The sequence below is a fragment of the Panicum virgatum genome, chromosome 9K (genome assembly GCF_016808335.1).
Source record: "Panicum virgatum strain AP13 chromosome 9K, P.virgatum_v5, whole genome shotgun sequence".
In the NCBI taxonomy this organism is placed as follows: Eukaryota; Viridiplantae; Streptophyta; class Magnoliopsida; order Poales; family Poaceae; genus Panicum; species Panicum virgatum.
In genome coordinates, this window is record NC_053144.1 from 64,294,848 (window position 1) to 64,312,842 (window position 17,995).

Genomic DNA, 17,995 nt, shown 5'->3' on the forward strand with positions numbered 1-17,995 from the left:
GCCGCTGCGGACCTGCGGTGGACCCGAGGTACACCGTACACGGCCGACCGTCCGGGGGTTCAGCTAAGCCATGATTGTGTCCCCGGGAAGCAGCTTCTGTCAGCCATGCTTCTCGCCGGAGACACACTAGGTGAAGCGTGACTCACCATGGCGTCCGGGACCGGGATCAGCGTGATTAGAGAGGCTCAATAGGGACATTTTGCGCTGAAGCTGTTCCTGATTTATCATTGACGTCGATGGAACTGCTGGAGATGCGTACGCAGGAGTGTACTGATCCATCAGGTACTGCTATTGTTCGTTGCCTACCTAGGCCTTTCGCCTCCAAAGCAAGGACACACACACACACATGCCTGTCTGGATCCGGTAAGCATAAAGGCTGGGTATTACGCCGCGAGTACAATAATTTAGAAGGGACGGCGAGGGCCGTCCATCGCGTCTGGCTGAGAGACACAGTGCACTTACACTTCCACAACAAAAATATCTGCTACAGTGTGTAGAAGATTTCATCAGGAAAAAGCTGCTGGACTGTGAGTCCAAGCAAGCTGCCCAAGATCTGAGAATAACAACAGCAAATGAGAGATGGCTTCAACAGCCTAATGTAAAAAATGACGCCAAGATATTCTTACACGGCATATGTACAGTACAGCAGAGTCTGGTACACTGGTCGTCAGTAATTCGGCAGCAAGCAGATGTTTTTACACGTGGAAATATCAGGTGATATTTGTTTTCCATCTGCCCGTGCAGTGCCATGCTGGCACCGGATGAACAAAAACCTATCCAGACAAAGCGCGCAGGATTCTAAAAGATTCACCACAGCAAAGACAAGAAAAATATATATACTATACTATACTATACTATCATCGAAGCTTTACGCGACAGCAGCTCCGGCCACACTGGAGGACACGCAGTGGAAGCTCTACTGAGCAGTGATGAGCTCGGTGGATGACTTTTTGGTGCGCTCGTGGCGTGCGGCCACGGCGGCGGCGTCCTCGTCGTCCGCGTCCTTGCCGAAGAGCTTCACGGTGTCCTCCAGGCTCTTGCCCATGGTCTCCGGCAGGAACAGGTACATGAACACCCACCCGGCGGCGGCGACGCAGGCGTAGAGGTAGAAGCTCCCCGCGATGGTGATGGCGTGGGAGAGGGAGAGGAAGGACATGGTGGTGGCGCCGCTCATGATCCGGTTCAGCCCCGTGCCGATGGCGGCGGCCTGCGCGCGCAGCCGCAGCGGGTAGATCTCGGAGCAGTAGACCCACGCGACGGGGCCCAGCCCGGACGCGAACGACGCCACGAACGAGAGCATCGCCGCGATGCTCACCGCGCCCAGCGCCGCCGCCTCCCCCTCGGGCCGCCGGTCCATCATGTGCAGGGACGTGGCCAGCGTGAAGAGGAAGATGGCCATCCCGCCGCCGCTCGCCAGGAGCAGCGGCCGCCGCCCGACGCGGTCGAGGAGCAGCGTCGAGATGGGGATGAAGAAGGTCTTGCACGCGCCCACCGCCATGGACGCGCCCAGCGAGTTGGTCTTGGACTTGATGCCCGCCTGCTCGAACACCCGCGGGCTGTACATCACCACGCAGTCCACGCCCGTGGCCTGCTGGATGAACATGAGCCCGAGCCCGGCCACGAGCATGCGGCGTACGGGGCGGGACGGGTTGATGAGCAGCTCCTTCCACACCCCGTGGCCGCTGCGGGAGCTCTGCTTGTTGCCGGCGCGGACGATGGCGGCCACGTCGTCGGCGTCGGACACGCCCTCGGGGATGCCGACCGCCTTCTTGATGTCGAGCAGGCGCTCCTCGGCCTCGGCGGGCGAGTCGGAGGTCCTCTGCAGGACGCGGCGCGCGTCGTCGATGCGGCCCCGCATGACGAGCCAGCGGGGCGACTCCGGCATGGCGAGGACGGCGGCGCCGAGGAAGACGGGCGGCACGGCGCCGACCAGGAACATGGCGCGCCAGCTGAGGTGGACGGGGAGGCGCGCGAAGGCGAAGTTGGAGACGTAGCCGAGGAGGATGCCGAAGTTGTTGAACACCTCCGGGAAGGAGGTGAGGAAGCCGCGCGCGGAGGTGGGCGCGACCTCGGCGGTGTAGACGGGCGCGATCATGAGCGCGAAGCCGACGCCGATGCCGGCGACGAAGCGGCCGGCCATGAGGAGCGCGTAGTCCGGGGCGAGGCCCATGAGGAGCGCGCCCGTGAAGAAGATGGCGGCCGCGAGCACCATGGTGTAGCGGCGGCCGAGCCAGTCGGAGGTGAAGCCGGCGGCGAGCGAGCCGAAGAGCGAGTAGATGTTGATGACGCCGGCCAGGATCTCGATCTGCGTGTCCGTGATCTTGAGGTCCTCCTTCATGAACAGCTGCGCGCCGCTCATCACCGAGATGTCTGCTCCAATGCAAATCCATCACCATCAGGCACAGCGTTGATACTTGCTTTGCTTGTGGGCATCAGATATATAGATAGTAATAAAATCTGCTAATTAATAAGCTCGCAATCTCGCATGAACGTGCGAGATGGGAATGCTGTCTATACTGGAACCGAACGTAACGCACCGTAGCCGAGGAGGACGGAGTTCATGGAGGCGAGCAGGGCGCAGGCGAAGGCGTACTTGTTGATGGGCGCGCGCTTCGCCGGCGCCACGGCGGCCGGGACGGCGGCGGCCGCGTCGGTGCTCATGGTGACTGGTTCTCTACCGGAGGCTGTTCGGCGCTAGTTCCTTCTTTACCGGGCGTGTCGTCCTGTGTGCCGGCCTGTGTCCTCTATGCGCGCTCGATTATTGGTGTCCCAGCGAGTGCCGGAGCACGCGCCGCCGTGTCCTCGCTCGCTGCTCGCGGGTGCGAGGCGAGGTGAGTGAGGTGGTGTTCAGGAGGAGTGCGGGGGTGGTCCGTGTGGTGGTGGTCTGGGTGGCTAGCTAGTCCCTGGCCCTGTTATATAGGGAGCATCCATGGCTGTGTAGAAAGATTGAAAAGAAGAACTGAAGAAGAGTGTTGGATGGCAATCCCCAATCAGTGGAACCTCAGTGTCTCGACAGGGCAGATCACGTGCTTGATCTAGTACATGTATGGTCTGCACTTCTCTGTTATCTCCAATATACGTACGATAGACGATGGAAGGATTTCGAAGACGGCCGGCCCCACAAAGTCAGTGACGGGTCGAGCCAGGTCACGGCGACGACCCGGTCAGCCGCCATGGGTACGGACGGAGCATCAGCGGCGTGGAAGGAAGAAAAGCTCCGCGTGTTCGATTATGTTCCGAAAGAGATAGAGTATTTATTACTAGCAGGCAATCAGATCCTACGTAGCGACTGCTAACACGCCTGGTACCAGCCGGCAGTAATCAGACATGTTCTGAAAGAGATGAGTACTTGTACCGTACGGGCTGAACAGTACCCACATTACCCCCGTCACACTGCTGCTCAGCTTCAGTTCCAGGTTTACCGACCGGCCGTGAAGAAACCCCCGCGTCCGTCGGCTGGAGCGGCGAGCTTTCTCTGGCTCGTTGCTCTCCGATCCGAACCACCGCGTCAAGCCGCCGTCACCCTTGCATCCTCCGGCACCAGCGCGCGCCATGATCCGCGTGCCGGGCGGCGCCACCCACCTCCTTCGTCGCTGTCCAAGTTTCCCAGCTCGTCGATGCAGACACCACCACCCACATCTTCGCCGCCGTCGACGGCCGGTCCCGAGCCTGTTCGCCACCACGAACTCCTTCGCTGATCCCTGTCTCTTCCGACTTTAGAAGCAGTAGTAGTAAAACGACGCCACCATGGGTTACACTTACACCTCGATCTGTTCCCGGGGTTAACTAAAACAGGTTGCTCCTGACTCCTTAGCAGATCGATGGATTTTCCATGCGACCGGGACGCCACGGGCTCTCGAGTAATTGTTGCTCGCGAGCTGCGATGGGGACTCGTCGTGGCGCCGATTTTCCACTCGTCGTCACGTCGACCTTGACATCGGAACGCACCCTAGCGACCCTAGCCCGCCTAGCTCTCTGCTAGTCAGTCACACGGCTGCCACCGGTGTTTTTTTTCTTTTCTTGTAGCATTGCTACCACCAGTTTTTGTATTGCTGCGACGTCGACCGATCTATTCATTCAGATCCCAGAATCGTACTCCGCCCAAGCGTAATCCGCTCGCGCCTTCATTGTGTCCATACGGTGATCGGGATCTGCAAGAACGGCCTGATCATGCATCAAACTGTGCAGAGTAAATTCCCTGTATGCCATTGAAAAATATAACCCATCCCTTCTATGCCATTGAAAATTACCCCATCCCTTCTATGCCATCATTTATAATTTTCCATCCCTTCCATGCCATTGCCGTTAATTTCTCTAACAGATCTGTTAAAAGGTACAGGGAAAAAGACAATAATACCCCTCCGTTTCCTCACCGCAATTTTTTTCCCCGAGCGCCCCGCCCCTCGACGCAGTTCACCCGGCCGCCATCCCGCCACGCCTCGACGCGCTCCCCCCGCCGCCTTCCGCCGCGCACGCACGCGGGTCGCCTTCCGCTCGCCGCTCGTGCACGCCCACGGCTGCGCCCGCGCGTGCTCGCCGCCTCGATTCACTGCGCATGAGGTCGCCGCCGGCCGCAGGGGAGGTAGCGGCCATCGAGCTCCGCCGCCGCGCGGATCTGCGGCCATGGCGAGGCGCGCGCAGGCTCAAGGAGCTCGGCGGAGCTCGCCGCCGCCGGGGTCCCCCGCGGCGAGGGAGGAAGACAAGGAGGGGCGGCGGCGCGAGCTCGCCCAACGGCGAGGGAGGAGGGGCGCTCCTCCCTCCCCTCCGCCTCTTCTCTCCCTCTCCGTCCTCCCTCTCCTCTCCTTCCCTGCTCCCTCGCCGGCGAGCGCGAGGCGGGGTGAAGGTGGCTGGCGAGCGCCTCCTCCTTCCTTCCTCCCACACGCACGGCGCCGCTCCTCCTCCTTCCTTCCTTCCACCCGCGCGGCACGGCCCTCTCCTCCTCCCCCCTCGATTCGGCCCTCGACGGCGCGGTGGCCCCCTCCCAAGCCGGGCCTCGTCGCCGCGCCCTCCCCTGCCTGGCCTCGTCGCCGCCCCCCCGCGTGCCGCCCCCTCCCCTGCTCGGGGACGGAGCCGCGCGTGGCCATGGCGAGCTGCGGGGATGGCGGCGGCGGCCAAAGCCACGCGTGGCCATGGCTGGTCCGGCCACGCCTCCCGCCGGCGCGCGGCCGTCCTCCTCGGAGCGCTGCCGGCCTGCGCGAGCACGCCTGCCCCTCGGCTATTCGCCTCCCCTCCCCCGGCCGCGGCATGGGGCCGCTGTGGCGGCGGTTAGCGGGACGGCGGCGGACGGCCTCCCCTTCTTTGCTCCCTCCCGCTGGCCGGCCGCGCGCGCCCCCTCCTCCCTCCCTCCCTCCGCTCGCGCCGGCCATGGCGAGCTACGGCGGGCTCGCACGGCGGGCTCGCACGGCGGCTGCGGTCCCTGCTTCCTCTGCCGGCGGCCGGAAGATTAATCTGACGTGTGGGTCCCACACGTCAGTGGTAGTAGAGAGAGGGCAAGGAATAGGAGTCAGGGGTATTATTGTCCTTTTGTCTTTCAGTTTAACTGCTCCGTTAGTATTTTTGACACCAATGGCATAGAGGGAATAGAAAATTAAAAACAATGGCATTGAAGGGATGAGGTAATTTTCAATGGCATAGAAGGGATGGGTTACATTTTCCAATGGCATACTGAGAATTTACTCAACTGTGCACGCCGATGGTCTCTTGAGATACCCGCTGAGCTCGTGACTCACCGGCCATGCCACGCTCTGCTCGCCCGTCTGATAACCACGAACTGAGGCAGCGTACCTTCTGGACATCTATGGCCAGCTACGGAGGCAGCCTAAGCTTCTGTATTCTGGTTCATCGGCGACAAGCCAGCATGGCTATTTGAAACGATGCTGCACGCACTCGTCCTCTTCAATTCCTGACAACTGCCATCACATCTTATTAGTTACTTTGTTGAGTGCAAGTTAATCAAAGTAACAGGTATCTCACTCTTCTCGTTCACCAGCAGTAAAGACCTCGCTCTAGCTTCTTTGTGCCTGCGAATCTAACCAAGTTTCCAATTCGGTTTTGTCAGGCATTATTTCTGTGACAGGCGCCCGTTCGTGTCCTGTGACTCCTGTGTGGTCGGAGACGGCCGAGCCGGCGAGCCCTGCGAGAAAACCGGAGAGGAGGCTCCGGAGCCGCGGGGAGGGGTGGTCCATGAGACCATGATCAAATTGATCATGAGAGCGCAGCGCCGCCGCCGCGTGTGTGGCGCCGAGCCCTCCCCGCATCCGGGCACTGTGGACTCGCCGAGCCGAGCGAGGGCGACGCTACAGCGCCGCCGCCCCCGGGCGGCGACAGGACGCGGGGGGAGGTTGGGCTCGCCCCCTGCCGGTTCGTCTCACTCACCCTTGTCCATTTCTGCCATTACTGTCGCTTGGAGCTCACTCCACCGCCTTTACTCCCCCGTTCTTTTCACGGCGATCCGTCTCTCGCCGGCGATCGCGTTCGCACGGCTCCGCCGGTGAGGTAGCTGCGCCGGTTATCTGACTACCCGCGGGGGGTTCGTCAGAAATCAGAATCCTGGTTCTGGATTCAGAGTTTCAGACTAGCGCGCCGGTTGTTCTGTTGCGTCAGGGCTCGAGACGGTCCGTTGAGCCCGTACCTACCTCGCCCCGGACACGGGGAATTAAAGAGGACGACCACGACGTTAGAAATCTGACACTTACTTTCGGCCTGCCACTTGGGCACCTCGCACCAGTTGCTCCCGTACACGTCGCCTCCGAATTCACTGTCGGCGTCAGCTTTTTCCAAGGCAGCCGATTAGAAAAAAAAATCGTTGATCCATTGATGTTTAAATTTCCTATCTTGTGGTTCAACTTTAGCACCACGTTACTCCACTCGCATTGTTTAAATTTTCTTTTTTGTTATCCAGGGACGCAGCTCTCACGCAACCATTTTACGCGGTTACTGCTTTTCTCCAGGAAAACTTTGGCATCCGAGATCCAACACTGCCGGGATTATATTGTCATAATGCATTTGTAGTTACTTTAGTCAAGGAATGGGCCCTACCACCGGGACCTACGACGAGGATGGCAATTAGGCACGCGCTGCGCTTTTCTGCTGAGGTAGAGGAAGCAGGACCCAAAATATCTTGGATTGATCCAACCCCTGTGAAAGTGAAACAGTCTGAATTCAGTGATAAGATTCTGAAAGTGTAAGCCGACACCCATAGCGACTCCCTTTGTCTTAGTTTGAGGAGCATAGTGAACATCATTTAGCTGGGAGGGAGAAAAAAATTGTGAGGACACCTGGACGCAACAGTAGTAAACTTGTTTTCAGCAGGGTCAGACAGAATCGGAACTATTTTCACTCTGTTTTGCTGGAGCAGTAGTGCTTTTCTCTCACATCAAATCAGCCGGATAACAGTATTTTTCTCTTATAGCAAATCAACACCAGAAACAAGCCGAGCAGAACAATGGAGTGTTTGATTTTTAACCGATGTGATGGATCAACTGTATCCGACTTTATTATCCTGCACCCATGATGCAAAGACAGAGAAGCTATAGATTGTAGGTGTGGCTTTTGCAAGGGGAAAGATGCGATGATTCACTCAACAGCTGTCGTTTCTCGACTGTCTCAAGCATGGTCAGGCCATTCTTGACACGCTGCAAAGAAGTGCTTGTGCTCCTCAACTACGTGCACACAATACCAATTGGAGCAATGCCCGATTGGGCAATGGGCGTTGGTGTACTTTCCATGTCCATGATCTGGCGCCTCTGGATACCGTGAAACATCACCGCCCCTGAGCGATCCAGAGCTTAGGCAGACGTGGCATTCAGCCATGCCGTGCGAGAACGAGATTCAGGACGGGCGAAAAGCAGCAAAGGCACCGATCGAGATGCACCTAAAGGGGGAGAGTTATGGGTTTGCTTTGTTAGCTCGTTTGCTCTTTGCCCTTTTCAGCCCTCTGATCCTTTTGCTCTGATGTTGGCATGCGTGTGCGCGTCTCTTTGATGCCGATCCACGGCTCCCCTGCAGGTACGTGCTTGTTGTGTTCGGGTCCCCAAAAATTAAAGAAAGCAAGAAAAGTAGCAGGAGTAGTACATAATCTCAGAGCTGCCGTTATCCCAGCCAAGGGAGAGTTAAAGGCCAAAGAAACAGGATGTATACCCAAATCTGAAGGACGACACGCGCTCTGGATGATCCCCTAGATGCGCTGTGAAAATTCCTACGCTATGATGACGTCGATCATTCTGAGCGCTAATGCAGTGATGTGATTGGGTGCAGTGCGCGGAGAGAAGATGATGGCTGCTAGGATATGCGGATCATGATTCACGCATGATGATCGGACCCAAAAGTTCGAGGAAAAGCTCGCAGCCACCTCTGGAGAGCCCGCGGCCAGGTCGAGCTCGACACGTATGGATGGATCGGCGCCTTTCAGTTCAGTACCTGTCCATCTCCATCAAAGAGCGAGGATTATGCGCCACGCACCAGTAATGCCGGAGCCATCGATCAAGAGCGGGAGTGCTATCAGGAATTCATAATCGGATCGGATCACGCGCGAGCTTGCTAGTAAGTTTTATATATGCGTCCGGCCGTGGAAAGCCAATGCAAAAGGCCTCAAGCTGGTTCGCCAGAGAAAAGGAGGAGAAGAAGAGATGATTAGGGTTGGGAGATAAGCTAGCAGCGCCACAGGCCCACACCGCGCGTGCGCATCCAATCTACCTAGTATCTATGGAGCGAACCCATCATCCGGGCGCGACGATGCAATGCAAATAAACCCAGTAGCACCCATCCAATCAGTTCGTGTAATATCTTGGCATCCTCTCGTCGCTGGTTGGAGCCCGGCCGGCAAAAAAGTCTCCGGCCAGAGGGATCGCTAACCGGAGTGTGGCTCCGCCACTAACTGGCTGCCGCTTCCGCCATCACCTCGTCTCGCGCGTCATGTCATGCGAAACCATGGCGCGCGCCTAACTCGGTACGGGCGTCGTGCGATGCACACGCGTGCACACAACGCCTTCGCTCCGGCGATCCGATCACGCGCCCGCCGCCGTCAGATCAGCCCGTCGTCTTCCTCCTCCGTCTGCTCGTGTTGCCTTGCCTGCCGTGCCGATGGGAAGAAGAAGAAGACGCGAGGTGTGGATTTCACGCCTGCCTTTGCTGCCTGCAGGACTGCAGTAGCTTGCTGCTTTACATCTTCAGGGTTTTCAATGGCGGGTGAGCTCGCTACATCTCGTGTGAGGTTGCAACTGCTGCAGACGAAACAGGTATCCGTCGTTTCGACGCACGTCACATTAGGGGTTCAGGGCGGATCGCTCCTGATTTTTCTTCTTTCTGTTAGGAAATGCGACGACTATCTGTGTACTGTTACAGTAGAGCCTCTGCTAGCTCCCTTTCAGTGCCTTTCCATCAGTGTCCCGCCGCTGGTGCAGCAGGCCGTGATGGGTCGTCCTCACCAGTGGGAGGACCTTCAGACCATGATTGAGGGCCTGGGGCTGCATCTGATTCGCCACTTTTTCATTATGTTTTGGGCGACGGTATGGCATTGCTGCGCCCACCAATGGAACGATCTTGCGTCTAAGCTGTCATATTCTGTCCAAGCAAAACATTGAGAAAAAAGAGATATATCTTCTGACAGAACTTGCAAAATACCTCCTACTACTGCTTATTTGAACTGTAAAATCTTACTCATGACGTTCCAGATTTCTACCGGGCCACTTGTTCTGCTCCTTCTGGCTAAAGCGTCTGTCCCCCCCCCCCCCCCCAACCCCCCCTTGTACCCTTTTGTGGATTAGTAGAAGCGTGGAACGTGCTTTTTGACAAGGCCATGACTTATACAACGGTTAACCATGTCAGACAAAGTTGCGTTCTGCCGCAACCTACATCTGAAGATGCGCAAAATGCACTGACGGCATGTGTATGCTCTAAATTAAAACAACTATTTTCAAAGGAAAAATAATACAGCAAAACAACTTGTGATCTTAAAGCTCATCGACCCGTATGGTGGGGGCACATGATACTGTAATCCGAGGCAGGAATATCTAATCCAACAAAATCTCAATACCATCATTGGGACAGGTTCCAGGTCCACCCAAAAATGCGAAACTAACGACACCGAGGCAAACGCGAATGAACCCGTGAGACCGTGACCACGACGAGCATATAAGTTTTCATTTGGTTGGAGCACCCTCGACAGCAACGCCCCAATTTGACACCACTCATCACATTCACACACTAGTGAGCTAGCTAGCACACTTCCGAATTGAGATCAGATTCTCTCTCTTTTTTTTCAGACGATATTCTTCCGCTCCTATTCGGCAGCGATGTGATTGCCCTGCCATCGCAATTTGCGACGTCTTTGCCTCGCAGCCTTCTCGCGGTTTGGAGAGTCGAGATTTTACCTTTTTTGTTTTTTTTGAAGGAAAACTCGAGATTTTTTACGGCTGACAATGGCGGCCCGTTTTAGGCACGAGACAGACCAAATGGTCCAAAATGCCCGTATGCCGTTAGCTCGAGCGTTTTCTCTAAATGGGCTGCTGGGCCATTTGTTAGGCCTGCACGCCGCTACCACTAAAAAGATTAGCGGGCCACTTGTTAGGCCTGCATTCGGACCGGTTGTTGAAAAAAATTCGTCGGCGGCTCCAACTAGTCGAGTCAGATCGGTTCTCGACTCGTAATAAACTGCTGGCGGGCTCCTCTTCCACCGGCCGTAGCATCCGCCTCCGCGCCCGGCGCCGATGCGGCCGTGACGCCGCCGGGCCCCGGGGAAGCGCGGGGCAACGGACGCCGCTCGCCTCATCCGCTGGAAGGTCGGTCTCGCTCAGACGCCCACTCTTCCCCTCCCCTCTCCGGCTCTCCGTAAAAAAAACACTCCGTTTCCTGAGGTCCTGGCTGTGCTCTTTGCTAGCGCGCGGGTCGCACGCCAGGTGTTTGTGGAAACGCGCGGTAGGATACCGAGGCAGCGTTTGCTTTTTCTTCTTATGCCACGACCATTCTGCCTGAATGATACCTTGCTGTAGCCTGCTTTTGGAGGGGTGGTGCAAAGATCTCGCGAAGGGCATCAGATAAACTATTCCCTTGGAGTTTGAATATACTACAATGTTAACGCACCCCGCATTTGATGCTGTCATGTAGTTTATTCATCCTACCAGTGAGCGTGGATACAGCTCAATGGCTGAAGCTTAGAAAAGAAGAAAAAAAGAAGTAGAGAACCTTAGAAAGCGAAAAGGAGAAATGAATTCTGTGAAGACTCTAGCAAAGAAACAAAGATGTCAACAGTCAGGAGGACAACGCTCGACAGGACAACTGGTACACGTGACTTGATGTGAGACGCCAACCCATGAGATTTGTGTGATTATATAGTTTTTCTCCCAAGTCCAGCAGTCCTGCCCCAGCCATAAGTAGAGGTTTCTCTTTTGCTATTGCACACGCCTTGTCTTTGGTGCCTCTGCTATTCCTCCTCAGCAGCCCTCTCGGTCTCAGTACAGCTGCGAGCGAGCCTGCGACTGCCATGGATTCCAAAGCCATGTTAGATTTCTTCGCTTGCCTATATGCTTCTAGCTTCACCATCCTTTTGAATTACATCACTGCCTCCCTTTATCTTTTGTTTCCCTCTGCTGTTTGTTAGCCTCTCTTTGTGTTTAAGTTTTGCTGTAATCCATTGTTGAGAAAGCAAGTAGAAATGGTGAAGTGAAAAGTTCAATGTAATTTACCAGGATTTGATGTTCACATATCTCATTTGGTTCCGTGTATGATTCTCCCTGCCACCCCTTTTCCCTTGTCTTGAGAGAATAATGCATGGTTCTTGTGCAGGGAGGAATTCCTGTCCCGTCAGGCTCCCATCTCCATGAATCAGGCTTCTCCACATGTATGTATGCATGCTGGCTTCTTCTGCAGCTATTCTCGAACCTTTTACCTCTGGTTCATAGCATTTATTTGGTTTGAGGAGAGATTTAGATCTGGTCAGTGGAAGAAACTATAAAAGGATCAGTGTCTATGTTTTTCAAAGATTTATATGAGCCATAATTTGCACGTGCCCAATAAGGCAATAACCTTTGTTGAAGGTTTAGCGTGTGTTTGATTTGCAGACCAGGTGGTTCCATCCTAATTTTTTAGTTGAGTTCAACCTATTATTTCGTGTTTGATTATATAGGTTGATTCTGTTTCTATTTTTTTTTGTTTGGTTTGAGGGATTGAGAGGGACTGAGAGGGACATGACAATGCTCTTTTAACACCATCATAAACAGTATCACTTTCGTTCCTATTATTTTTGTTTGGTTCGAGGGATTGAGACGGAGTGAGAGGGACGAGACAATGCCCTCTTAACACCGTCATAAACAGTATCACTGGATCCGCCTATCAGTATGAATGATGCAATGTGACAACTGTACAATTTATCTGTTCCTGTAATTCAAACCAGAACAGTAACTGCATGTTGACATCAAATTGTCTGAATGCATTGAGATTGAGGATTGGAATCTAATTCTTGCTAACATTTTTATATCTCCTTGGATATATTTTTGTGATCAGGTAATGCATTCAGCGGGAGACCATGACAAGTTCTATTTGCTCTTTGTGTGCAGATGTCTAGACCATCGATTATTCTCAAGCTTATTCTGGGCTTGCTCTGGGGCATCATCCATTTGGCAATCAGCCTTTTTAATTTATGGCCTTTTCTGATTTACAATCTAGAATGCTATCTTATTTCGTCTGGGTTGTTGCGGAAGTATCGGTATCTCCACCTGGATAGACTGAAGTTCTTGGCCATCGTGGTAGATAGCAAAGAAGCTAAAAATACTGTGAAGATCAGGCAGCTATTGTGCTGGCTCTCAACAATGGGTGTGAAGTATATATGTCTCTACGACATTGAGGGTGAGACAAAAAAGTTCATTTGAATTTCTAGGATATGTGTTTTCTGCTTGAAGTTCATCCTTCGCCGCTAATATACCTATATCTTTTGTGTAAATGAGCATACTTTATAGAAATCAAGTTACTTTAAGCAACAATACTGGACTGTTACAATACTCGAGAGTTGAGACAGTGGCACAGCGAACGAAAATAACTGCCCTATTGTTCTTATGCATTGTCTTCTGATGTTTTAAGTTTATAGATGCATGGATTCTTATTGGTTTTTTTCTTGAGACCCGTGGGCTCTATCTGAAGATTATCCTATTATCGTACTATTCTATATTGCATCTTAGGAGTCCTGAAGAAATCATTTGAACCGGCTATGAAGGGTTCAAGCGATGGGAAGGCAGGAGAATATTTGGTTAGTTACAATATTGAGCTTCTCTTACTTTGTGTACATTCTCAGCTGTTTGGCTTGTTGATTGTTCATGGCAACACATAGGATATTGGTGAAAGCATCAATTATTCACACTTTAACCACAAAGATATGGCGATAGAGTGCCTTTCTGGTTCTGATGGCAAGGAGGGTATTGCTAAAGCAGCCAATTTACTTTGCTCAACTTACTTAAATGGTGATACTCATGGAAATGGCAAAAGGGAGCCAACATTTACAGAAGCTGACATGGCCAGTGCGCTGAAAGCTGTAGGTATGCTTGAAAAACTTGTTTTCACGCATGCTCCTTTTGATATTCTTAATTATCATTTGTTACTGATCTTATCACCTATATTATCATAATGCGAGGAGCATCTAAGTTCTGGTTTCATCGCAGGTTGTGGTGGACCAGAACCAGATCTTCTTCTCATGTATGGTCCTGCTAGATGTCATTTAGGCTTTCCTGCATGGAGATTACGGTATACTGAAATTATGTAAGTTTTCCATCAACGCATATATTAATCTTTCTGATTGAGAAATTATTGTACCATTGATAGTTTATTTCCACAATTGAGAGATTTCTTAATATTTCTTTTTGCAGGCATATGGGACCACTAAAATCAATGAAATATGGTGCCATTGTGAAAGCTTTATACAACTTCTCAAAGAAATACCAAAATTACGGTAGGCTTTGGTTTTCAAATTTCAACTGTTCTGCAGCAAAACCAATCATGACCATTACCATTATCTACAATCTTTTGTTAATCTAAAATTAGATAAACATTTTAGCCTGTGATATTTATCCTGATTCTTACATCACAAATGCTTCAAAAAGGAGCCGTGCTAGTTTTGACTTGAGTCTACCTCTGTTATCGATTTTGCTGATAGGATAGGTTACACTAACTTGGTTGCACATGCAAGTTATGTTTGTCTGCTCTTGTGACATGTGGCTATGTGCTGACAACACTTCTCAGTAATTCCTACAATCAACCATTGTGTGAGATCCAAATGTCTAATGCGCTGATAATTACAAAGAAACTATATAAACCAGTGTCCCTGAACATGCAAGCACAATTTGATGCCTTATTTGAAACAAATTATACTCATTTTGTCTGACTCTAATCCTTTGTGCATCTCAGGTAAATGAGAGTTGATACTGCTGTAAGACTGTAACGAAGACCCCTCCTTAATAGTTTCCTCCCTCCTTTTTTCTGCCGCCTAGTATACTACCAAGTTCATCGCCACACCCCCACTTTGTATTTCCCTGATCAGAAGCATCACTGACAGAATATACGGGATCGACAGAATATATGGGATCAGATCCCTTTGTAAAATTGTGTTGACAATAATGATTAATGAAGCTGCCCTCGAGCACACGAGCAAGTTTTAATCGAGATTGATGCTCTTTGTACCTGCCTCTCTGCCCTGTATGATATCTATATGCTGAACTGCCGACACCATGTGGTGTTTTGACTTTGGAGAGCTTTGGACAGTGTCCATTTGACCACTACGAATTCCACTTGTGGCAATCGATCACTTTCATCTACTCTTATTGCTCTTGTAGTCTTTTCTATATCATCTTTCGTGTTACCCTATAGTTTCCATCTGCCAAATTTCTATCTGATGTTTGCTGAGCACAGAACTGTTTACCTTCTCGCATAACAATGCGACAAACAGGACATGGATTCATCTGGTGCTTATAAGCGACAAACAGGACATGGATTCATCTGGTGCTTATAAGCAGTAATTCACTTCTCTTTGACTCAGAAGAAAGGAGAAGATCAAGTTTGCTCTAGGTGTATCAGCACAGTGAAACAATGATGAAAGGATTAAATTGACATTATAATCGTTTAGGAAGTTATTAAACCTGATACATGATGGGTGTGACTGTGTGTGCTGCTCCAAAGCCAAAGCCGTCCTCGCTCCACCAGTCTCAAGCGGCGCCTCCGCCTCCCCCGTCGCAGCCCCCCATGTCGCAGGCGGCGCAGTGCCCCTACTGCCGCGCGTCGGGGCCGGCGCGGTGCGCGACGACGCAGCCGCCGCTCTCGCGCGCCGTCTCCGAGTGCTCCGCCTGCGCCCGCATCGTCCTCGAGCGCCACCTCCACACGCACCCCTTCTTCCCCCTCCTCCCCTCCCTCCACCCGCTCCCCCTCGTCACCCCCGACCTCGCCACCGCCGTCGAGCCCGCCCCCTCCCCTTCTCCCGGCGGCGAAGATGACGAGGACCCCTTCCTCCCCGCGGGCTTCGTCTCCGCCTTCTCGGCCTTCTCCCTCGAGCGCCACCCCGTCCTCGCCCGCTCCGCCTCCGCCTTCTCTGGCCAACTCGCCGAGCTCGAGCGCGCGCTCGCCGGCGACTCCGCCGCCGCGGCCTCCAACCCGGACCCCGCCGGTCCCATGGTCTCCGTCGACAGTCTCCGCGCCTATCTCCAGATCGTCGACGTCGCCTCCATACTCAGGCTCGAGCGGGACATAGCCGACCACGCCTTCGACCTCTACAAGGATTGTTCCTCCGCGACCTGCCTCAGGAACCGGAGCATCGAGGCGCTCGCGACCGCGGCGCTCGTGCAGGCCATCCGCGAGGCGCAGCAGCCCCGGACGCTGCAGGTTTGTTTGTGATTGGCACACTCACACCTGTTTGTTCTAATGCTCTTGTGCAAATATGGATATACATAGATGCATAGGCGTTCCTTTCTCCAAGCAGTTAGGATTGTATAGATAATTGTTGTTTTCGAAATGGAAATATGAAGTGTCTCAGAGATTTGTTTTCTTGGAACTTGGATATTGTGTGAGTCAATTCGAATCAGCAAGTGGTTTCTGTTTTAAAGATATGTTGCGTCCTAGCATATGAAATTACCAACCTAAGTCAGCAAAACAATTTAGTGTTCAATCCTAAGTATTAAATATCCCATTTAGCCATCAAATAAAGTGTGCTCTTAATGCTGTTCTTGATCATGAACATTGATGAATGTGCATTTGCATTTTCCCCTTAACCAAACTGTTAGTTATTACTGCTTGGCTTAGTTACATTACATCCTGTGTAACCTGAAATTGTAGCTAATACAAATTGGGCTAACTTTAACCATGTTGGGAATACTTGAGTTCATTAAATATGGTTCATTGACAAATGATTGAAACACTTGCTAGGTCTATTTGGATATATTTGATCTGTGTTATACAAACATTTCTCGTAGCATTTTCAGATATACTCAAATGCTTGATATTTGTTGTCTAGAGCTGATTCACCTTCTATTCACTACATAGTGAGGAAATCTCTATGCTACCAATCTTCCACAGAAACAGATAGGAAAAAAAACATCAAAATACTTGGCATTTGGCAAATATCTGAAACTTGGTGTACCATTTTCATGTAACGCTACTTTTATCAATCAGTACTGATTCACCTTCTGCTTAATATGTGACCAGGAAATCTCTACTGCTAGCAATCTTCCTCAGAAAGAGATAGGAAAATACATCAAAATACTCGGCGAATCTCTGAAACTGAGCCAACCTCTTAACAGCAACTCAATTGCTGTTCATATGCCTCGGTTTTGCAGCTTGCTCCAGCTCAATAAGTCTGCTCAGGTATCAAATTTTATCTGAAAACGTGTTACTGAAGCATTATGCCAAAAATTAATATCTGCTTTTAACTTACTACATGTTGACTCCTCAGGAACTTGCAGCTCATATCGGTGAGGTGGTTGTTAATAAATGCTTCTGCACAAGGCGCAATCCAATAAGCATATCTGCTGCTGCGATATACCTTGCATGTCAGCTCGAAGACAAGCGCAAAACCCAGGCTGAAATCTGTAAAGTAACGGGCCTTACAGAGGTCACTCTACGCAAAGTGTACAAAGAACTCCTGGAGAACTGGGATGATTTGCTCCCCCCTGACTATACACCAGCCACACCACCAGAGAAAGCTTTTCCAATGACCACTATTTACTCAGTGCGCTCGTCAAGTGGCAAGGATCTGTATCAGGATAAGATATTTGATAGTAGTAAGCAGAAAGGTCCTGAACCTGCAGAGCCTGATCACATGGTCATTGTGAAAGAAGAGGAAGAAAAGAAAATCAGTGCTCTTGGTCGACCGCCTGCAAAACTTGAGCCTCATGAGTTGAGCAAGGCATTCTGGCCATCGAATGCCCCATTCTCAACATCTCCAAAATCTGATCGTGACAAGACAGAAACTAGTGTCCGTGGGTTCAACCTTAATGAGGTATCATGTGCAATGGATTCTGATAGAGCAGATACCACAGTGAAACCAAATTTTGGCGATCGATCATTGAATGAATCAAATATGCTTCCATCCCCGAATAGGCAGCCTTTACCATGGCAGCTTAAGCAGGGGGTGCCTGCAGCTGGTCCATCATATTCTAGGCTTCGTGAGCAGCACATTGGCCTTGACCTTGTAGCTGCTTTGAAGGGGATTGGAAAAAGGAGTGCTGGGGATGGTGGTGATGGCCGAGATAAGGAAGGGAAGTGAATAACTATTCAGTTAATCGAAAATGAAATTAATGGTAATGGTCCATTGTAAATATAGATGTTGTTTGTAGTAGAGTTAAGTTCGACTTCCCTTGTCATTCTAATGTCTGTGGAGAAATGTTACTCCAGACTTTGTAGCTTCGGTGCTGAAAATTTCCACCAGTACTTACAAATTATTTATAGCCTGATCTGACTTAATCCAGTATGTTTTGTACAATGAAATGCAATTCCTTCCTTTTCATTTGAGCACTGGTAAGCGGTAGGG

The 17,995-nt window shown here is 51.7% G+C and overlaps 2 protein-coding genes across 5 annotated transcripts; one reads left to right on the forward strand and one right to left on the reverse strand.

Annotated features, from left to right (window-relative positions):
• Positions 1 to 573: 573 nt before the first annotated feature.
• Positions 574 to 3,043, reverse strand: LOC120646987 (putative polyol transporter 1). Its single transcript, XM_039923563.1, has 2 exons — positions 2,538 to 3,043; positions 574 to 2,370 (listed from the first exon to the last, which is right to left on the reverse strand). Exons 1-2 carry the CDS (start codon positions 2,659 to 2,661, stop codon positions 917 to 919), a joined length of 1,578 nt encoding a protein of 525 aa, XP_039779497.1. The 5' UTR covers positions 2,662 to 3,043; the 3' UTR covers positions 574 to 916.
• A 7,860-nt stretch (positions 3,044 to 10,903) lies between these two features.
• On the forward strand, positions 10,904 to 17,971 carry LOC120646988 (plant-specific TFIIB-related protein 1-like). 4 transcript variants are annotated; one of them, XM_039923564.1, is made up of 9 exons: positions 11,135 to 11,496; positions 11,782 to 11,836; positions 12,552 to 13,237; positions 13,319 to 13,523; positions 13,647 to 13,743; positions 13,851 to 13,933; positions 14,389 to 15,852; positions 16,672 to 16,830; positions 16,919 to 17,971. In XM_039923564.1, exons 7-9 carry the CDS (start codon positions 15,124 to 15,126, stop codon positions 17,729 to 17,731), a joined length of 1,701 nt encoding a protein of 566 aa, XP_039779498.1. In that variant the 5' UTR covers positions 11,135 to 11,496; positions 11,782 to 11,836; positions 12,552 to 13,237; positions 13,319 to 13,523; positions 13,647 to 13,743; positions 13,851 to 13,933; positions 14,389 to 15,123; the 3' UTR covers positions 17,732 to 17,971. The 4 variants fall into 4 exon arrangements, with proteins under 4 accessions (XP_039779499.1, XP_039779500.1, XP_039779498.1 ...); XM_039923565.1 differs by having other exon boundaries at positions 10,904 to 11,496; positions 11,782 to 13,237; XM_039923566.1 differs by having other exon boundaries at positions 10,972 to 11,496; positions 12,552 to 13,523.
• Positions 17,972 to 17,995: the final 24 nt, after the last annotated feature.

Coding starts and splice junctions, on each gene's coding strand:
- LOC120646987 (XM_039923563.1), bottom strand. CDS start 2,661: ATGAGCACCGACGCGGCCGCCGCCGTCCCGGCCGCCGTGGCGCCGGCG. Junction 2,371..2,537: donor CTCCGTCCTCCTCGGCTACG/GTGCGTTACGTT, acceptor GCATTGGAGCAG/ACATCTCGGTGATGAGCGGC.
- LOC120646988 (XM_039923565.1), top strand. CDS start 15,124: ATGATGGGTGTGACTGTGTGTGCTGCTCCAAAGCCAAAGCCGTCCTCG. Junction 15,853..16,671: donor AGCAGCCCCGGACGCTGCAG/GTTTGTTTGTGA, acceptor ATATGTGACCAG/GAAATCTCTACTGCTAGCAA. Junction 16,831..16,918: donor AGCTCAATAAGTCTGCTCAG/GTATCAAATTTT, acceptor TTGACTCCTCAG/GAACTTGCAGCTCATATCGG.